At 38.3% G+C, this 20,193-nt stretch overlaps 1 protein-coding gene across 10 annotated transcripts in view; it reads right to left on the minus strand.

Moving 5' to 3' along the window:
• The window catches only part of SLIT2 (slit guidance ligand 2), a 437,206-nt gene that overhangs the window by 106,370 nt on the left and 310,643 nt on the right, over positions 1-20,193 (minus strand). For 7 of the 10 annotated variants that reach the window (XM_065598179.1, XM_065598182.1, XM_065598176.1 and 4 more), the window contains 7 exons: positions 14,750-14,821; positions 14,032-14,103; positions 11,682-11,753; positions 9,763-9,906; positions 9,460-9,623; positions 8,686-8,709; positions 5,052-5,202 (listed from right to left, as the gene is read on the minus strand). In XM_065598179.1, the coding sequence (XP_065454251.1) occupies positions 5,052-5,202; positions 8,686-8,709; positions 9,460-9,623; positions 9,763-9,906; positions 11,682-11,753; positions 14,032-14,103; positions 14,750-14,821 (699 nt within the window). The remainder of the gene's footprint in view (positions 1-5,051; positions 5,203-8,685; positions 8,710-9,459; positions 9,624-9,762; positions 9,907-11,681; positions 11,754-14,031; positions 14,104-14,749; positions 14,822-20,193) is intronic. The other 3 variants (XM_065598181.1, XM_065598177.1, XM_065598183.1) reach the window with 1 other exon arrangement.

Here is a 20,193-nt window from a genome sequence, read left to right on the forward strand (position 1 = left end):
TATGGCTGTGGATCACATGGAATTTATATGGTTGGAATTGAAGAACTCATCTAGTGAACAGCTTAGATTTTGAATTGTTAAATATTTGTTCAAGAGGTTTGTTTTCTGTGATCATCGTATTCCAAACACATAGCTCCAAGTCACAATGAGACCTTCTTTCTCTATTTTTCCATTGGTGTCAATGTTCTTCTGGCAATGGCAATTATTCTGGCAGTGTTTGTCACTGAATCATTGTGTGCTGGTGATGCCACCATCGCGTGTCTGTTTGCTTGAAAGTAGGATATTACACTGTCAAAGCAGATAAGGAAGCAGCAAACTGTTTGAGGGCATTGGATTGTATAGTTTCTTAAGTTTGGACTTCTCAGGTTTATGGCTTCGCTTTTAAGCTGCTATTGTGGAGTGTGAAATGAAGTGTGCACAACAGCTGAGCATTTACAGGAGGCTGTGTACTTCACTGACACTGTGTACTTCACTGACACTCTGTGGTGCTGCTAAACTTTTGATGGTGACTATCAAGTTTGGATCTGCTGCTGTGCCAGCTGCTGAAAAGTTATAGCGAAAAACAGTAAAAAGGATTTATAGAACTGATATTTTGTTCCATTTAGAGTGAGGTTCTTCTCCAGGAGTGTCTTGAATACTGATTTCAGTGATTTGTCAAGGGCCTCATGAGTTATCCCACATGTCAGAAAATAATCAGCAAAGTATCTTACTTCCAGGATGCCTTATAGAGCTTGTAGGATTGTGTTCCAGAGCACTTCAGTAGCAGAACAGATGCATGACCGCCTCCTGTGCCCTTATTTTCTAACGGACTATCGGAACAAATAGCAGAAGAGGAAATGATTATAGCAAGGCTTGGTTCACTTGACAAAGTGATTCATTACCCACAATTATGCCTCTATCCTGGCTATATTATTCATGTGTGTTGCAAACAGGTCCGTGGCTGGTCCTGAACTAATCTGGAGAAATATTTTCTTGATGAAATCCTAAGTGCTGAGCCAGTTCAACACTCCAAGTACACGAGTGGCCCAGATAGCAAGTGGGAAAAATTCTGCCCAGGAGAACACCTTTCTCATCTCCTTGGCTAGGGACCTGCTTCTTGTTCCCCACTGCTTGTTAATTAGCTATGACTGCAGATATTGTGTCTTAGCGTACGTACGCACTGCAATAAAAGACCCACAGCACAGCCGCAGCTGACCCAGGGCAGCTGAATTGGCTCATGGGACTAAAAATTGCAATGCAGATGCTTGGGTTTGAGCTTTAACTTTGAAACCCTGCAAGGGGGCTGGATCTTAGAGCCAGGGTTCCAGCCCAAGCCCAAACATCTACCCTGAAATCTTTACCCCACACCCGAGCCCTGCGAACCCAAGTCAATAGACTTGAGCTCTGGGTTTCAGTTCCATGAGTTTTTTATTCCAATGTAGCCATACCCTTAAGGGCAAGAGGCCTGGAGCCAGCCAACCCTGAACACCTGAGCAGGAATCACGTGATTCTCCTCTAAGAGCAGCAGGAAGCTGCAGAGAGAGTTTTTTCAGGGAGTTCTCAGGAAGAACAGAAGTCAGTACAGAGGCTGCTGGGAGTGAGTAGGCTCCAGCAGAGAAACTGAAACCTGGGTAGTGAGACAATAGGCAGGGAAGGCCTGGTCGAATGCATGGACTTGAAAACTTTATTTTGAATGTTTCTTAATTTAATAAAGCAGGAACCCCTGACTGGGAGAAGGACTGGGGCCTGGAAGCCAAAGCCAGAAGGCTGAGCTCCAGCTAGCAAGATCTGGGAGTAGCCAGCAGGGAAGACCCTGACACCAAGGAAGTTTGGAGCTGTGCCAGCTTAATGCTGGAGGGAAGACTTTTGTGGGTTTTTTTTTAACTTTAAGTTAATAAACCAGATCCGATTAAAGGATTTGTAAAAAGCCTCTTTTTAAGTTTGAGTAACCAAGAGGAGAAATTGAAGTGTGGGACTGCTTATAGGACATCACTCAGACCTGCAATTTGGGCATCATCTTCAATTCAGCCCTCTCTCTTAATGCACATATCCAGACTATATCCAAGTCTTCTTGTTACAACATTTCAAGGATTTAGCCTTATTGGTCTGTACAGACTGCCAGGACTCTTGTTCGGGCCTTCATCACCTCATGCCTTAACTACTATAATCTCATCTTGACATCAGTTACATTGCACCTCCTCAAATCCATTCAAAATGTTGCTGCTAGCACCACCTTTCTGGCTTGTCATTCTGATTATATTACTCCCCTTCTTGCTTCTCTTCACTGGCTCTCGTTCTTCCACTGCATCAAACACAAGCTCCTTCCCTTTACCTTTAAGCTCCTTCACCATTTAGTCCACCCTATCTGCCAGGTCTACTAGCACATCAAGGCATCAACTCATAAGAACAGCCAGACTGGGGCAGACCAATTGTCCATATAGCCTAATATCCTATCTTAGAATCCATCGTTTTGTATAGTTGCGATTGTGTTTTCCAATATGCATTACTTTGAACTTTACAACATTGAACTTCATTTGCCATTTTGTTTGCCAGTCACCCAGTTTAGTGAGATCCTTTTGTAACTCTTTGCAGTCAACTTTGGATTTAACTATCTTGTGTAATCTTTGATCTTCTGTAAACTTTGTCATCTCACTGTTTACCCCATTTTCCAGATAATTTATGAACATGTTGAACAGCACTGGTCCCAGTGAAGGTCCTTGGGGACCTTTACTGGGGCACTGCTACAGTCTAGGGACCAAGTGGATAGGCAGCAGTTCTGCAGAAAAGGACCTAAGGGTTACAGTGGATGAGAAGCTGGATATGAATCAACAGTGTGTCCTTGTTGCCAAGAAGGCTAACGGCATTTTGGGGTGTATAAATAGGAGCATTGCCAGCAGATTAAGGGACGTGATCATTCCCCTCTATTCGGCATTGGTGAGCCTCATCTGGAGTACTGTGTCCAGTTTTGGGCCCCACACTACAAGAAGAATGTGGAAAAATTGGAAAGAGTTCAGCGGAGGGCAACAAAAATGATTGAGGGGCTCGAGCATATGACTTATGTGTAGAGGCTGAGGGAACAGGGATTATTTAGTCTGCAGAAGAGAAGAGTGAGGGGGGATTTGATAGCTGCTTTCAACTACCTGAAAGGGAATTCCAAAGAGGATGGATCTAGACTCTTCTCAGTGGTAGCAGATGACAGAACAAGGAGTAATGGTCTCAAGTTGCAGAGGGGGAGGTTTAGGTTGGATATTAGGGGGAAAAATTCACTAGGAGGGTGGTGAAGCACTGGAATGGGTTACCTAGGAAGGTGGTAGAATCTCCTTCCTTAAAGGTTTTTAAGGTCAGGCTTGACAAAGCCCTGGCCGGGATGATTTAGTTGGGGACTGGTCATGCTTTGAGCAGGGGGTTGGACTAGATGACCTGCTGAGGGCCCTTCCAATCCTGAGATTCTATGATTTACCATTTTCCATTGTGAAAACTGACCATTTATTTCCTACCCTTTATTTCCTATCTTATAACCAGTTATTGATCCATGAGAAGACCTTCCCTCTCATCCCCTGACTGCACTTACTTTGCTTAAGAGCCTTTTGTGTGCGATCTTGTCAAAAGCTTTCTTAAAGTCCAAGTACACTATATCTATGGGATCACACTCATACACATGCTTATTTGAACCCTCAAAGTTTTCTAATAGATTAGTGAGTAATGATTTCCCTTTACAAAGGTTGTGTTGACTCATGTATTCAACTGATAATTCTGTTCTTTACTACAGTTTCAACTAATTTGCCTGATTCCGAAGTTAGGCTTACTGGCCTTTAATTGCCAGAATTTCCTCTGGAGCCTTATTTAAAAATTGATGTTACATTAGCTTTCCTTCAGTCATCTGGTATAGAGGCTGATTTAAGCGGTAGGTTACATACTAGTTAGTAGTTCTGCAATTTCATATCTGAGTTCTTTCAGAACTCCTGGTGAATACCATCTGGTTCTGGTTTATCATTTTGTTTTAAAACTTCCTCTATTGACACCTTAATCTGTGACAGTTCCTCAGTTTGGCATCCAAAAAGAATGGTTCAGGTGTGGGAATCAACGGCCTTGTCCTCCTTTAGTGCTCCTTTAGCACCTTGATTGTCCAGTGGCCCCACCGATTATTTGACTGGCTTTCCACTTCTGATGTAATTAAAAATATTTTGGTGTTAGTTTTTGTGTCTTTTGCTAGTTGCTCTCCACATTCTTTTTTTTTTTTTGGCCTGCCTAAAATACTTTTACACTTGACTTGTCAGAATTTATGCTCCTTACCTCACTCTGTCAATAATGGTCATTCACCTGTTTGCTTAATTCTGAAGCACTTCTGCACATCCATCCATACTGCCCCCTATGCATGGGACAAACCCATAAAACTGTCTGAATTTAATCTCCCTTTAAATTCCTCTTTGAAACCTACCTCTGCTGTAATGCCTACAGATCACTTCCATCTGGTACTGGTTAGGTAAGCACCAAGCTGTGACTTCTCTTCTTCTGCTCTACTCTGTTTGTTTTATTTTTCTCTCATCCTCACAACCCAGTCCTTTCCTGTTTGTTTCATCCACCACTTGTTTCCCGTCTGACATGTACACTGTGAACAATCTGGGGCAGAAACTGTCTTCTTTGTTACATGTCTGTACATCACTGAGCATAATGTGGTCCTGCTTCTTGATTGGGTCACCGATTTGCTACTTTTCTATAAATAAAAAATAATGCCCTCTCCCCCCCCCCCCACAATAAAAAAATAAAATAAACAGCAGATAATCATGGAGTGGAAACATGGCATGGTACAGCAGTTACCTTGTTATTTTTTGTTAGTTTAGGTATTCTGTTTTGCTTTTGATGTACTATAACACTTCAATGGGTCGAGTGTTAACAAAAATGCTTTAAATTCGGTTATAACATCGTTCAATATTCAAAACAATGGGGAGGGGGAGGGGAGTAGTTTGAGCTTCTTTTTTCCCTTCTTTCTTTTAAGCTGTGTTGACTTTTCATACCAAAATTTTAGCTGTACTCCCACTGGCGAGCAGCATATTATTGCGGGTTGAACTTACAACTCTGCTGTGTATTGGGGGACGTGGTCAGGAATTTTGTTGAGCTTCTGATTGGAGCAGTCCACTGTGGTTCCTTCACAGCGGCATTTTTCAGGGCAAGCCAGATCTGCAAAGCAGTCTCCACTTAGTTTTGATCTGTAATCTTCGGTGCCTGTGGAAGAGTCAAGGCAAAATACAGACACTGAGTCCATAGAGTATGAGATTCATTTCTCATGAGAAAATTAAAATGACAGATCTGCAATGTAGAGTATAGACAAATAACTTGAGAAATGTTTGGTAAACTTTGTGCTACTAAACACACATTAAGGCTTCAAGAGAGGGTTAAAATACAGGGGCTTGAGATATGCTGGAAAAATTTGTGACCAAGTTCATATGATGGGAGAACACTAAAAACTTAAGCTTTTCACAGCTGTACTTTCTGCTGATTGTGCTGTCAGCCAATCTTGCCTGGTTTCCATCTAATTACACAAATGCCACTGATTATTACAGAATTTATTTTTCTCTCTATGTGTCAAGATTTAATAGATTCTTGTATGCCATTTCTTTTTTCTCTTGTTACTCTTTTTGTTGTTGACTGGACTTCATTAACCTTCTATAGTCATTTCTTTTACAGTCCCCAATCCTCCACGTAATCTCAAATACATAAGATTCAAAGCCCTATTTTCTCCTTTAATTTTAAAAATGTATAATCCTGACTTAAGCCTCAGCAGCTTGCCATGCTGTAGAAAGCTGCGTGACGTTCCATGGTGCTTGACAGAACCATGTTTTACTCATACCTTGCAACCACATGGTTAGATCAAGCACAACAGAAAATCTCGCTAAATTATCATAACTGCATCCACTAGGCCAAGGACAAGAGCAAGGAAAAAGAGGAAGGAGTAGGGAAAAGCTACAGAATCTCTTGAAGTTTAATACTTGCTTACATGACATGGCATTCCTATTACAGAATGTCCACTGCCACTGTAACAGTATTACTGTCACAGCTTAACTAAAAAGTACAAGAAATAGACCACATTGCAAGTTTCTTCCACCATTTCCCACAATCAACAGAACAAAAATAAAATCCTATACATATCAGCAGAAAACATCCAGTAAGGAACTGAGGGTGGGTGACAGGGAAAACAGAAAGAAGCTCAAAGGACCTGTGGGTTCTTCTTGGACAAAGGTGGAAAGACACTAGTAGAAGAAGGTGCACCAGGGATGGGAAGTACACTGTGATTTAGTTCAGACACTGAACTTTACTTACAGCCAAAATGGTGAACTCCTGCAAAAGTAAAGATAGCCAAGAAGGAAAGAAAGACAGAGTAATCCCAATTAAAATAAAAACATGAAACTAAGCACTCTCACTCTCTTGCCTCAATATTATTTCTTTGATTACAGGATGTTGCAATGAGGCACCATCTCTAGGACAGAGAAGAATTCATTTTAAGTGGCATACAAAACTTCAACTAAGCTAAAGGGTAGAGATTAATTATGAACTATTTATAGATGATTATACTTTTCATGTGGTATAATTTATCTTTTTAAAAATTCTTTTATTACGATAAGATAGAGTAATGCTGCTGTATACAAATGTATGCTAAGCCACTTAAAATAAAAAAAATAATCAAAGAAACTTTGGGGAAACAGTCACAAGTACCATAGAACAAAAGAGGCCTCACATACTGTAATATTTTAGCGTCTACTTAGCTTCAAGTAATGTATATGACATAACTACTTGAAATATTTTATGAACTAATACAAAAGCAGGATTTGTTCAGGTTCCTGCTTTTATTACTGTTATAACCTTTAGTCTTCAAACATGACTGTGGGAATACTGTTAAAATAGTTTAAGTGTCTGTGGACCCAGATCTCTCAGCTATAAAAAGTCTACATTTAACCTGCTATAGAAAATGCTGACTTTTTTAAATTATGTTTATCTAAGCATGAAGTGTATCCAACTTTTTTTTTTAAATGGGCTTTGAGAATTACTTATGAGCAAGAAAAATTCTAACTTGTATATGCATAGTAGTTCAAACTAAATCACATAAAATATTTAGGTCAAGATCTCCAAAGTTTGAAGAAATGTTGCACATTGTACACTATGTCCATTAGTTACTTAATAGGAAGAGGATACACTGAAGCCACACTTCAAAAAGTAATATTCTCAGAACTTCCTGATATGTTTCACATTTTAGCAATTACAATTTTAAGTAGGATATTATTTCTTGAAGGTAAATAAATCAGAGCTGTGCGTGGCCATGTTATAAATTGCATGTTAAAGATACTTGCTAGTAAAATGCTTCTAATTTAGAGACAAAAGCCATTTTGGCAATATTGAGTAGAAGACTCTCTGTGTGAGGAATACAGCTGTTCTACTCATTATGGAATTCAGGTGGCCAGATAGATTGGGGAAATCAGATCTCCCTCCCCCACTGTAAGCTATTTTAAAATAAGAAGTTGCTACTGCTGCCAGTGATGGCAAACTACCGTCCTTGTCCAATTTTCTTTTTCCCCTATAAAACTCAAGCCAACTTATTAGTAGAAGGACATGAAAAAATCTCACACGATCATTCCAGTTTAAAAAGAAAATTGCATGGCAATAAAAGCAAAGCGGTTAAAGATACCAGTTTAAAAGGTAATAGGTAAGATCAATCAATAAATCAGTATTTAAAACACTGCAGAAAGACAATATACATGTAGTGTTTGAAAGAACAAGTGCATTCAATAAGCTACTGTGAATATTTTTCTAGATATTAAACTATGAGAGAAACTTTTTGTAGTTATACACTTGTGTACTTGGCCAATCAATTATTTATCACCTGTTAGGAACATAACGTAAGTATTTGTCTATAAAGAAAGCAGTGCACACGCTTGACAGCAAAGGGAAAAGAAACAAATTTCAAAGAGCTAGGGCAATATCATTTTTCCTTTGGAAAATGTCACAGTATTACAGTACTTGAAAGTGATGTTTACATTACTGTTTCACCCCAACTCTTAAATTTTGTTTCCTCTTTAACAAAAAGTATTTCTAACGCACAATGTGTGTGAGAGATTTTAAAATGCCTTTAATGAAGAACATCACCATTCTTTTCCTGGCATTCTGTTGTGATTTCATAAAACACAGGAATCATAGGGTCACAGGTGAGCAAGCAATAGTTGCAGATAGACAGCAGGGAACTGCTGGTTTAGAGCATAAAAGCAAAGCAAGAAAGGGTCATTTTTTAAAGTGGCTTTAAGTTGTACTAGCTCTTTGACAGTAGGAAGATTTTTCTGTATTTAAAAGCAGCTCAACAGCTACATTTTAAAAACAGTGTTACAGTAGGTGAGATATACAAGGTAGGTAAAGATGTCAGTTGGAATATATAGTAACAGGTGCAACCTTCTAACTAATGTAAATAAAAGTACCATTTTCATAGGCTATGTGCAGATTTGTGAGATAAAAAAAAAGATATCAGGAGCTGCATGCAAAGCCCTCATATTCAGAAAACAGAACTACTAGTAATCTACACAAGAAAATATATTTATCTATAGAGTATTGACTATATTTAAAACACATGCATCAGTTTCCTAAAGCTATGACAAATTTTGCTTTTGGGTGGGGAGAGGAGAGGGTGTCTGCAGTTAGTCAGTCTTACTGCAGAGCCAAACCTACCTGGAATGAAATACTGTTCTTTAGCTAAATAAAAACAAAGAGAAAAAATAGAAGATGCACCTGAATGTCAGCAAGCAGAGAATGTGTTCTATTAGATTAAGTATGGACTACAGTTAACTGCAGATAATTATGTGAAAAAAAGTGTTTTCACAACAAAAGCTGATAAACGACATGTGAATAGTTATAACTATATCCGGAACATGGATAATAAACAGTTTTCTTTCGGTATTTGCACTCAAAGCTGAATAAACTGTAGAATGTGAAATGCACCTGGAACAGCTGGATACCATATGACAGAGGTTAGGGCTTAGAAAAATGTAAGTAGGAAATGGAATAAGATTAGAAAAAGCAAACAGTAAATTTCAGTATGAGGTAAGCTCCCTGTGTAACACGAATAGGTCATGTTTCCATATTTAGCTGGAAATATTTAGATCTTTCACGTATTCCAAAGCCTTGTGAAACTTCGTTTAAATGATTTATGCTGGTAATCCTTGTAGAGAATAACTCTATCATTTCATTCTAAAGTGCTGTATATTACATTTCTTCGGTTAGATTTAGTGCTAGTTAGATTTAGTGCCAAATGTGTTAACTACAATATATTCCATGATCAAATAATGTGAGCCGCCCATTATTTTCCTCTTTGTTCAGTAGAAGAACAAAAAAGGTTCTGCAATGTTTAATAATTCAGTAGAGAACCAGCTGCTTTTATTAAAACTTCTGTAACCACTGTTTTTGGCAATAAAAGAGAAATAGCAGCTGAACTAAGCAAATTACCTGAGCAGCGGAATTTCTTGCTTTTGATCTGGCCAATCCTTTTGTTTGCCAGACGGCGGGGGCTGGTGCAACGGGCACCACTGGTCTCAATAGGGTTTGTATGAAGATAATCCGCCAGCCACTTCAGATGGCAGTCACAAATAAATGGGTTCTGAGCCAAATGCCTTTCATGAAGGAAAAAAAAATTTTTTTTACACATTATTTGCAATTGGTCTCAACTATTCCTGAAATGCTCTTATGTTATAGAAAACAAACATAAATAGAAAGTTGCATTACATACAACACAAATAAAAGTATACATACAAAGTCTGAATTGCCCGTAGGGGTGAAAAGGTGCCTTTAGCAATGGTTTGAAGCTTGTTATCATACAAAGAGAGAAGGTTCAGGTTGTGTAGATCTTGGAAAGCATCTACTCGTAGGCAATTTATCTTGTTGGCATTTAATAATCTGTTATATGAAAGACAATTATAAAATAGAAAGAATTAGTTTATTGTCACTCAAGCTTCACTGTGGTATCACCAATAATTCTTTGTACCCATTTGCAACCGGAACAAGAAGGTTATTTTGTTTAATATTATATAAACCTTAATTAACAAGTGCGCATTTTTTTATTGAATTAAAATAACTTATTTAGGTGTTCTGTAATTATTCTGTACCATTTACACATAGGAGTTGAAATGCACTGACTTCTTTAGTAAAATCGCAGTGTTGTGTGTGTTCATGGAATGTATGTAGGTGGTGTTTATTTGAGCAAGGAAATGAGCTTGAGAAATCAAGTATGGGCAAGGAAAACTTTGCCTTTTTCCCAAAAGAAGGACTGAACATTGTGTGCATTAGCTGGGAGAGATGTACAATGGCATGCTTAATTACATGTTACTAATCAGCATATGGCCACATTTCCAGAAGTTATAGTAAAAAACTGGTGGCACAGAATAAGATATAGTCCAGATATCTCCTGGATCTGATTTTCTTCTCCATCTCCAAAGACAAACACTTTTCCCCCATCCCTCCCATATTACAAATATAAAAAGATAAAAAGGAAGAGTGTTTTTACAGAAGTCTATTACCTTTTTTAAACAACAACAAAAATTAAGTTTATCATGAAACTTGTTGGATTTTTCAAATCATATCCCTTTTGATTCTTCCCTTTTTTTCATTTATCAGGGTGAATAGTGAAGTTAGTGTGTTCTATGCTTTGAAAAACTGGGTTTTACTGCAATGTAAAGGTGGATTTGTATTTGAACAGAAGTGTGGTCAAGGGAGGACATGCACTTCAAATAAAATAAGGAAAGGCGCTGCAAAATTTATCAGAGTATAGTGGAGCTTTCAATATAGCGTGAATAGAAACAAAGATTTATCTTTGATCTTTCAGTGAATATAATTCTCGGTAACAAACTCCTCTCAGAAGGAAACAAAGACAAATGCTTTCTTGAGTACTGTATCAGGATCTAAAGATGAAACATCAACCCCAGATGGTGCTATGATTTATATTTTCACATCACTGACTTCCTAGTTTGCCACTTTCTTCCAGAAGAATTTATAGGAGAAATTTTGCCTATCACATCTCTATAAAGTCTGGGCAAGAAAAGCTTCTAATCAAGTGGGTAGATGTTATTTTCTAAGATCATCAGACTTTACAGCTACAAGCGAGCAATTCCCAGATTCTCCACTGCAGAACATCACTGCTGATTTATGGCTTAGTGCACACAATCTATTTTTAGACAGTACTACAACTGCACTGTCAATCCTGCTGAATCTTTTGAGAAAGTTTGATAAACATATCACCATGATGCTCCCCTTGATACTCACTGTTAAATCATATATTTCTACTGTGATAAATGTAGACTCTCAACTGGTACTCGGTGTATACAACACCTTCAGCTCAAGGATCTGAAAGCACTTTGCATAGTTATCTAATTTTCACAAGACAGGTCAACGTTATATCCATTTTAATGGTGGGTAAACTGGGACACAGAGTGTACATGACTTGATCAAAGGAACACCTTACAAACAAAAGTCAGAGCCAGGGATAGAATCTAGAAGTCTTGACTCCTCTAGTTTCGTCTACAAAAACTAGAATGAATGATTTCACCGCACATCTGATATTGCATATAGGGATAATTTCCTATCCCTTCTTTTCTGGGTACATATCAAAGTTTCAAGTCCGATCCCCACTCCCACCAGTTAATTCAAAATGAAATAAGCATTAAACAAATACTCACAGCAATTGTAAAGAGAAGAGTCCTTCAAACAGGCCTTTTGGAAGTTCTGTAATTTTATTTCCATAGAGGACACTGTAACAAAAAAAGAATCAATCAAGGTGGCTACTATTAAGGTACAAGTTTTCTGGATCTGACTTGGAAGACAGAAAGAAACTTCTTCCGTCTTCCCTGAAATGATTCTAAATAGAAATAACCAAGACATTTGGGACTTAAAACTAATACCCCGGCAAGCTCCCCTGTATGGGTGCAGAAATCTGACCCTACAAAGACCATTGCAGGATCAGGGCCCAAGTATCTACTTTAACAAGGTGATAGGAAACTTAGTCTACAGATAAACTGGTCAGTGGGTAATAAAGTATAAGTACTGACAAGACAACTTTCTTCTAAGCAGTTTATTTTTTTATGTACCACATGGCTCCAGATAGCAGCCAGTATCACTGACAGAGACCCCTGATACTAAAGATTTGTGTCTGAATTTGTTTCTCATTGTTGATTCTACAGCAGACACTAAAATAAAACTCCATCATACTCTTTCAGAAGTGGAAGAGTTTACCTGCTAATCCATAACACACTGATCTGCCATATCTCCTAATGAAATATATCACCTTCTTTACTGACACATGATATAAGTCAAAATGTTCATTTGACTAAGAAAATTAGTTAAAAGGCCAGTAAAAAATTATATATTGTACTAAAGGTTTCCAAACTGCAACTCTGAGACCCACAATGGCACCTTGTGAAGACCCTGGAGGCAACAACTGATGTGCATGTTAAAGTAGGTTTGTAAAATAAAAAAAATCATGCAGCAATAATACTTCCTAGCTTTTGAGTTCTTGGCTTTGCAACCTTAAGAAAACAACACAGACTGATAAAATATGCATTATGGTATATGCACACAGTACAACAAGAATACTTAGCTCTTTTTCTAGCACTTTTTAATCCAAAGATCTCATTGCATTTTACTAAGAGGGTACATATGACATTCCATTTTATAGATGGGGAAAGTAAAGCACAGAAAAACAAAATGATTAGCTGAAGTTCACACACACCATGTCGATGGCAGAGCAGGGAGTAGAACCCGAGTCTTCAACTCCCAGACCAGTGCCTTTTACAAAAAGACCATCCCATACATAGAAAACCAGAACAAGTTACATTTAGCCCCTTAAGTCAAGATTTCCTGTAGGTAGCACTTATGCAATATTTTTCTTAACTAAATCACATAATGCTATAATCATTTACCCTTTCAGATCTTCAAAAGTATTATTTGAGGAGAGATTATTTCACAGAGGGCAATCTGTCTTCATTAGGTAAATGCTTATCTGGAAAGATCTATTCTCTAAAATCCATAACTTTCTAATTTTTGGTTTTAGTTAGAAAAATGAATTACAATTATGATTTTTTCTTATAACAGTAGAACAGCTGGTTCCATGTACTTAGACAATTTCTGATGAAATAATCTGAGAAGCAGCTTGCATAGCATCTTCCTATACAGATTTAATAGGAGCCAATATTTTAATGTGAAAAAGCAGATAGAATGGGATGTGTGAAAATAAAATGGATGCTCCTCAGGGGAACAAAAAAAAAATCATTATATTTAGAATCCTTTAGAACTGCCAAAAGTAGTGGAAGCCCTGTCTGCAATAAAGGAAGTAATTTTAAATAAACTGTATAAACTTCCATTCCACTTCAAAGTATTTCTGAAGTAACCAATTCTGTGAAAACAAAGTCAAGTAGGAGCAGTAAAACAGTACTTAATTATAATTAAGGATCAAATGACAGAAGTTGAAAAAAACAAAAGGTCCTATTCTCTAACGGATGGAGAGTAAAGTAGCATGAGGCTATCAGTATTCACTTTGTAAGCTTTGCATGTGAAAACTAAGTTTATTCACAAAACTGATCAGCATGAATTGTCATAATTTCTGCTAATGATCATGATAAAAAGGGGACAAACCTGCCACTTTCAAAGTGGAACAAATTTTAAATCATCATGAGTTTACTCCAGACAATATTTTTCAATTTAACATGAGTGAATATGGCATGAGAAGAGGTGTGTTTTCCATTCCCTGACTGGCTTACTGCTCCAAGTTATCAAAGGATCCAGCTGGGACCTTTTTACATTAATAGCACATGGATCCTTCTCAAGACCTGAATCTAAGAAATTTTAGCATTCAGCCACAACATGATGTCAGGTTATAGTTCTGACATCTCTGACGTTATCTTACAGTTTTCAAGGGCAAGAAAAATGAAGATTAAATGAGAATTTTGCATGAAGCCAAACATTTTTAAAAATTGAATACCACAAATGTTAGAAATTTTGCCTTTCTTTTGAGACAATCACATTGATACTTACAGTGAATTGAGTGAACGCAGGCCTTGGAAAGCATCTGGAGCTGTCTCAGAGATCTGGTTATTGCTCAGGTCACTAAAATAAGAAATGAGGGTATATTAAATGAATTCTAGCCCATTCCACAGAAAATAACTATTAAAATATTATGTAATTAGCTTCGGTCATTGGAGAAAAGGCTAAACCTAAATATTTAGTTTGGCCTTGTGAGACAAAATTGAAAAATTAAAACATCAAAGCACTAAAATCACCACATTACACTGAAATACCACATGGTTATGTAAAATAAATAGTCATACAAAATAATTATTAGATTTATTTTTAGTAATAATAAAAGGGTTAAAGACATTTTATGAAGTATTGTTTGAGTTAGGTTGATATGGCAACAGGACCTTACAGCATCAATGGAATTATGAAATGACAATGGTATGTCATTTCAAAATATGTTTCAAAAAATCTGTTAAGCGATTATTTTCATTATAGTGACACACTATTTCTCTATATATACATTCATATTAATTAGTATCATTACACTGAGTTACCAGCGATTGTTATTAACATGACAAAGACACTATACGATCTAAGCAATCAGACAGCCATATTAGTTAATCCTCTGGCTGTCAAACACTCTTAAATACTCATACTTTGATGGGAATTTCTTTGTATGACCATGACCTGTTTTATAAAAATGTTTTTATATAATTCTAAAATATTTCTCACTCACATTCTTCGAAGCTTTTTATATGGTGAGAAAGCTCCAGGAGGGATGACCTTGATTGAATTTTGCTCCAACCGTCTGCAAAGAAAAACAATACCATAAAAATACAAAAATGTAATGCTGAAGAACAATCTAAAATGTGTATAATTCATGTCAGAATAAATTAACAGAGATGTATTTAATCACAGTTACTTTTCCCTTCTACTGGAGTACAGGTTTATGCCATGAGAATCAGGGTCAATAATTGTTTTAATTTCAAAAATTCATTTTTTGGCTGTATAAACATGTTCTCTTCTTCACATACAGAGTTGCAACACTATAAATTACAGGTCGATCTCATCTGACATATACCACTTATCTGGGATTTTTGCGTAATTCAGTCAAGAAGTACAAATAATTAAACTCTTTCTTCAGATCTAACTTATGTATGTTTAGTAGTCTTACGCTTTTATGAAACTCCAAATACTTGCCAGGGATTCATATTTACCCATTAGACAGATTAAGAGATTTATGTAAACAAGTTAGACACTTAAGTATCTAAATTATAGGAAAATCTGAGCAAGAATACTAGCACTAAATAACTGAGATATGCTGGCACATGCAACATTGCTAGTGTCATGGTTTTGCATGTGAACTGCCAAACAATTTCTTTAAGCTTACTAGGTAACAAGGTTATTTTTATCTTAAGTATCAAGATTGCATGTGTTCACTTCCCACTATTGTTTTAACCAATATTGTACCTAACTTTTTACTCTACATTAACTGCCACTTTCCCATATATACATAATGATGTGGATGACGATTTGCTGTAGATACAATGCAGAATGTGAACTTGTTTCTCATCTCAGTAGACACACTGTAAGCAGATTTATTTAGGATCATTAATAGTAGCATCAGGAGTATACAAGTGGAAAGATTACGCTGAGGAAGTCCTACTGTCCATTTACTATGAAGTCAAGCAATTCACAAGCACTACCAAAACCTTCCTAGAGCGGAAGCGACTTCTTTGGAGGACACTGTGTGTTTTAGGATTAGAATTCTAGGTATAGTTCTATTTGTAATCATAAAAAAGCTCCTACATTTTTATTTGAAAATGCCCATCACGCACTTGCATCTGTAGGTTCCCAGAGAGTTATAGCATCGAGAAAGGCAAGGCACCATATAAAAATATAAAGGGAAGATCCAGGCGAATACATGTGAATTGTCAGTTGTTTACTGTCAATTTAGATATAATATGCCAAATTTCTCTCAGCTAATACTATTTAGCTTTCAAAGGAGTTATGACAGGGATGATTTGGCCCACTAAGTCCAAAATAACCGATAAATAATTGTTTTACATAATTATTCAAAACTATGTACTGAGAGTTAACTATAAAAAGGAAATGTTTGGATATCTGTACCATGGAACATACAGTCTTAGCAATGGGTTTAAATAGAACGATCCATTTAAAAGTAATAAGATTGTAAACTATGGTGATTTTTTTATATTCTCTGCAACTCTCAGAACTATAGGAAGCTTTGCTTTTCAAAATGAAACTATACAGTCTATTTTGCTGTTTCCTAGCCCCACCACAAAAATATAAACAGCATAGACATTGCAGTTCAAAACCTACCTAATGTGCCTATGAAATAAGGGTCATACTCTCTTTTCACATATAAGCATGCAAGTCCTACTGTAATCCATGGGAGTTGGACATGTGTACCTCAGAGCAATATAAAATAGAAAATTGAAAATCCATTTAACATAAGGAATCTAGGTTTTGTGAATTTATTGCACTGGGTATTTGGAATCACTTGTTGTAAAATTCATGTAGGGATTGTTGGTCAAAAAGGCTTCTGAAACCATGATGCAGCACTGTCCACTCATCTATATCATGTGGGCTAGACCCACTGTGACATGCTGTACCTCAAAGTAGCACCCAGTAACTCCCATATTCATCATTGGTACATGGTTGTAATATTTCATCCAAGGCATGCCTTGCAAGGTATCATATGAAAGGTCATGATCTGGTGAAACTCATTGTTCTGTCAAAATATGTATATAATTTAGTGTATTATGTTATGAGATTTTGCTATATGATTGTTATTGAAATATGTTGTGAGTCTGAGAGACGCCCACTGCTAGCTCTCCAGTGAATAAAAGGGTGGTGACCCACACCCAGGCTGGCTTTAAATGATCATTGATCAGCAGGGGAGTGGTAAACAAGAGATTTACAATTCTGTAAGAGACAGTTGTGCAAGCACTATACAATGGGGATTGCTCAGCTCTGTGACTCAGCAAGGCCCACCAGGGACTTGATTGAGAGTATAAAATAAGGGGCAGTGGCAACATGAGACCACCTCTCTCCTCCCACACCTATGAAGAAGGCAACAAAAATGCTGGGAAGATAAAGACTTTGAATGAGGAGATTGGTACCAGGCTGAGAAGGAAATTCAGCCTGTGTATGAAGAACTGTAACCTACTTGCAACAGTGGGGTGAGAAAAGTTGTTTGATTCAAAACTTGCTTAGTCTAAAAGTTTAGGATTTAGAATGCATGTTTAATTTTCATTTTCTGAAGTAACTATCCCTGATCTTTATACCTGCCACTTATAATTATGTATAATCTTTCGGTAGTTAATAAACTTACTTTAACATTTTATTCTTACCAGAGAGTTTCTCCAAAGTGCTTGGGGAATTTGCTCAGATTACATAGGCTAGTGCATGTCCACTTTCCTTTAATGAAGTGGAGAACTAATTAATGAGCTTGGATTGTTCAAGAGAAGGACTTGAGCAGTGTAAGATGGTATACTTCTGGGGTGCAAGACAGGGGCTTGGGAGATTTGCTGGTGTTTCCCTGTGTATAGCTGTGTGTGCCTCTGCATGCTGGTGGTTGAGTGATAACAGGGCTTAGAGGTGTTTGCTGCTTGTCCCTGGCAAAGCACGGTGAGAGACAGCCCAGGCTGGAGAATTAAGGGGGAAGAGCGGTCCCATACTTCCAGGTTGTACCACAGGGATCCTGTCACACATCTTTATTCTCTCATTTATGGGGCCCGTTTGATCATCTGAATTGTAAGAATGAGTGAGGAGAAAAAGATGCAGGGGCCAGATGCTTCCCATGCAGCCACCAAGGACAGTTCTAGTTCCCACAAGAGACCCTACCAGCTAGGCCCCATTCCCTTTAATCCCCAGCAGCTCTGTATACTGACAGAGATAAAAAGGCACTGTACAAACCCCAGCAGCAATACTTCTTTCTCCTCTCTATCAGGGAAGGTTGCGAGCAAGTAAAGACAGGAGAATGAGCCTTTCCTAATCCTCCTAGTCACAACCAATGGTGAGAGAAGAGAGACTGAGGAATGGACCAAAGGGAGATAGAGAGCCCCAGGAAATGCAACAAGTCTCTCTTCACATATTCCCAAAGAGCAGCCTGGATGTCATGCATTCTGGTGGGTCCCAGGCAATCATGTGGTTCTGGGTTGTAGTCTATCATGGCTCCCACCAGAGGCTCCTGTGGCACCTGCTGAACATACAGCTAGGCAGCCTCTCTGCCTCCCCATCTGGCTACTCTTTCCCCCAATGCCACGTGGAGCTCAGCAGAGAAGAGGCAGCACAGTGTCACTGCACTGACAGGAGAGGTGAGGGGCTACAGTGGGTAAGTGGGAGGGGAAACAAGGAACTAGTGGTATGAAATGAGGTGAACAGAGGAACTGTTGGAGGATGGAGTGGCAAGAGCTATCCGGGGACAGGGAAGGGGAGGTGAGAGGCTACCTGAAGGAAAGGTGGGGACAGGGACTGCTGGAGAAGCTAAAAGGAAGCAGGTGTTATGGAGAGCAGTGGCTATTGGGGGAACAGAATGAGGGTGATGGGAGCTAATGGCTAATACAGGGGACATGAGTTAATCGAACCAATGCCATCCCAAGACAGTCTCCACTTTGCACTCCCAGGTTCCCTTCTGCCCAGCAACCATACCCCCTTTCAGACTACCCTGGTTACCCTGTAGCTCCCTGACAAGCTGCCTGTGGCTTCCCACAAGCCTCTGCCCCCTTCTTTTGACGTGCAAAGAATAAAGGTCCTATCATCTGGAATACTGTGTGCAATTCTGGTCTCCCATGTTTAAGAAAGGCTAATTGAAACTGGAAGAGGTGCAAAGTAGGGCAACTAGGATGATCCGAGGAACGGAAAACCTACCTTAGGAAAGGATACTCAAAGAACTTGGCTTGTTTAGCCTAACCAAATAAAGGCTGAGGGGAGAGACGATTACTCTCTATAAATACATTAGAGGAATAAATACCAGGGAGGGAGAGGAGTTATTTAAGTTAAGCACCACTGTGGACACAAGAACAAATGGATATAAACTGGCCATCTACAAGTTTAGGTTTAAAATTAGATGAAGGTTTCTAACCATCAGAGAAGTGAAGTTCTGGAACAGCCTTCCAAGAAGAGCAGTGGGGGCAAAAAACCTAACTGGCTTCAAGACTGAGCTTGATAAGTTTATGGAGGGGATAGTATGAGGCTGCCTACAATGCCATGTAGCTGATCTGCAACTGCTAGCAGCAAATGTCTTAGGGTCTAACTGATTGCCATATTTGGGGTTGGGAAGAAATTTCCTCCAAAGTCAGATTGGCAGAGAACCGGGGGGAGTTCGCCTACTTCTGCAGCCTGGGGCACAAGTCACTTGCAGGTTTAAACTAGTGTAAATGGTGGATTCTCTGTAAATTGAAGTCTTTAAACCAGGATCTGAGGGCTTCAGTAACTGAACCAGAGGTTATGGGTCTATTACAGGAGTGGGTGGGTGAGGTTCTGTGACCTGCAATGTGCAAGAGGTCAGACTGGATGATCATGATGGTCCCTTCTGACCTTAAAGTCTAGAAGTCTGTCCTTCAGACCTGCTCCTACTAGATGGGGGAACCGTTTAAAGAAATCTAGTCTCAATCCAACACCTTTCATCAGCACTAAATCCACATAGTATTTCAAAAAATGATGTTCTTGACACATGTAATTGGCTAATTAAACAATTTGCATTAAATGTCACACAAAGTTACAGAAAACTTTGTAGCTAGTCTCCTGATCTTGCCCTGACTCTGGTACCTCCTTTCTGAATGACAGTCATTTCTTTATATAGCCTGCTAGTCACATGCTGCCTCTTGGTCACCTGATTTCTGGACTGTCCAGGGGAACAATGCTGTCCAAAATTCCCTTGCCTTAAAGGGTCGAGCCCCAATAAAAGGCACACTGATTTACCTGCTCTTAAAGAAGTGTGAATGCTGAGTTACAATTATACTTTATCCAAATATGTATTACCTTGCATGTGTCAACATTGTACTTAATCAGTCATTGTATTATGAATTCAAGATCCCTCTGAAGTTCCTAAATGTTCTGTTTTAATTAATCTAAACAATCTTGTGTTATCTGCAAATTTTGTCACCTCACTACTGTGACGTTGTGCAGTCTATATGGTTTTATAAAAATATG

The sequence above is a fragment of the Chrysemys picta genome, chromosome 5 (assembly GCF_011386835.1).
Source record: "Chrysemys picta bellii isolate R12L10 chromosome 5, ASM1138683v2, whole genome shotgun sequence".
NCBI lineage: Eukaryota > Metazoa > Chordata > Testudines > Emydidae > Chrysemys > Chrysemys picta.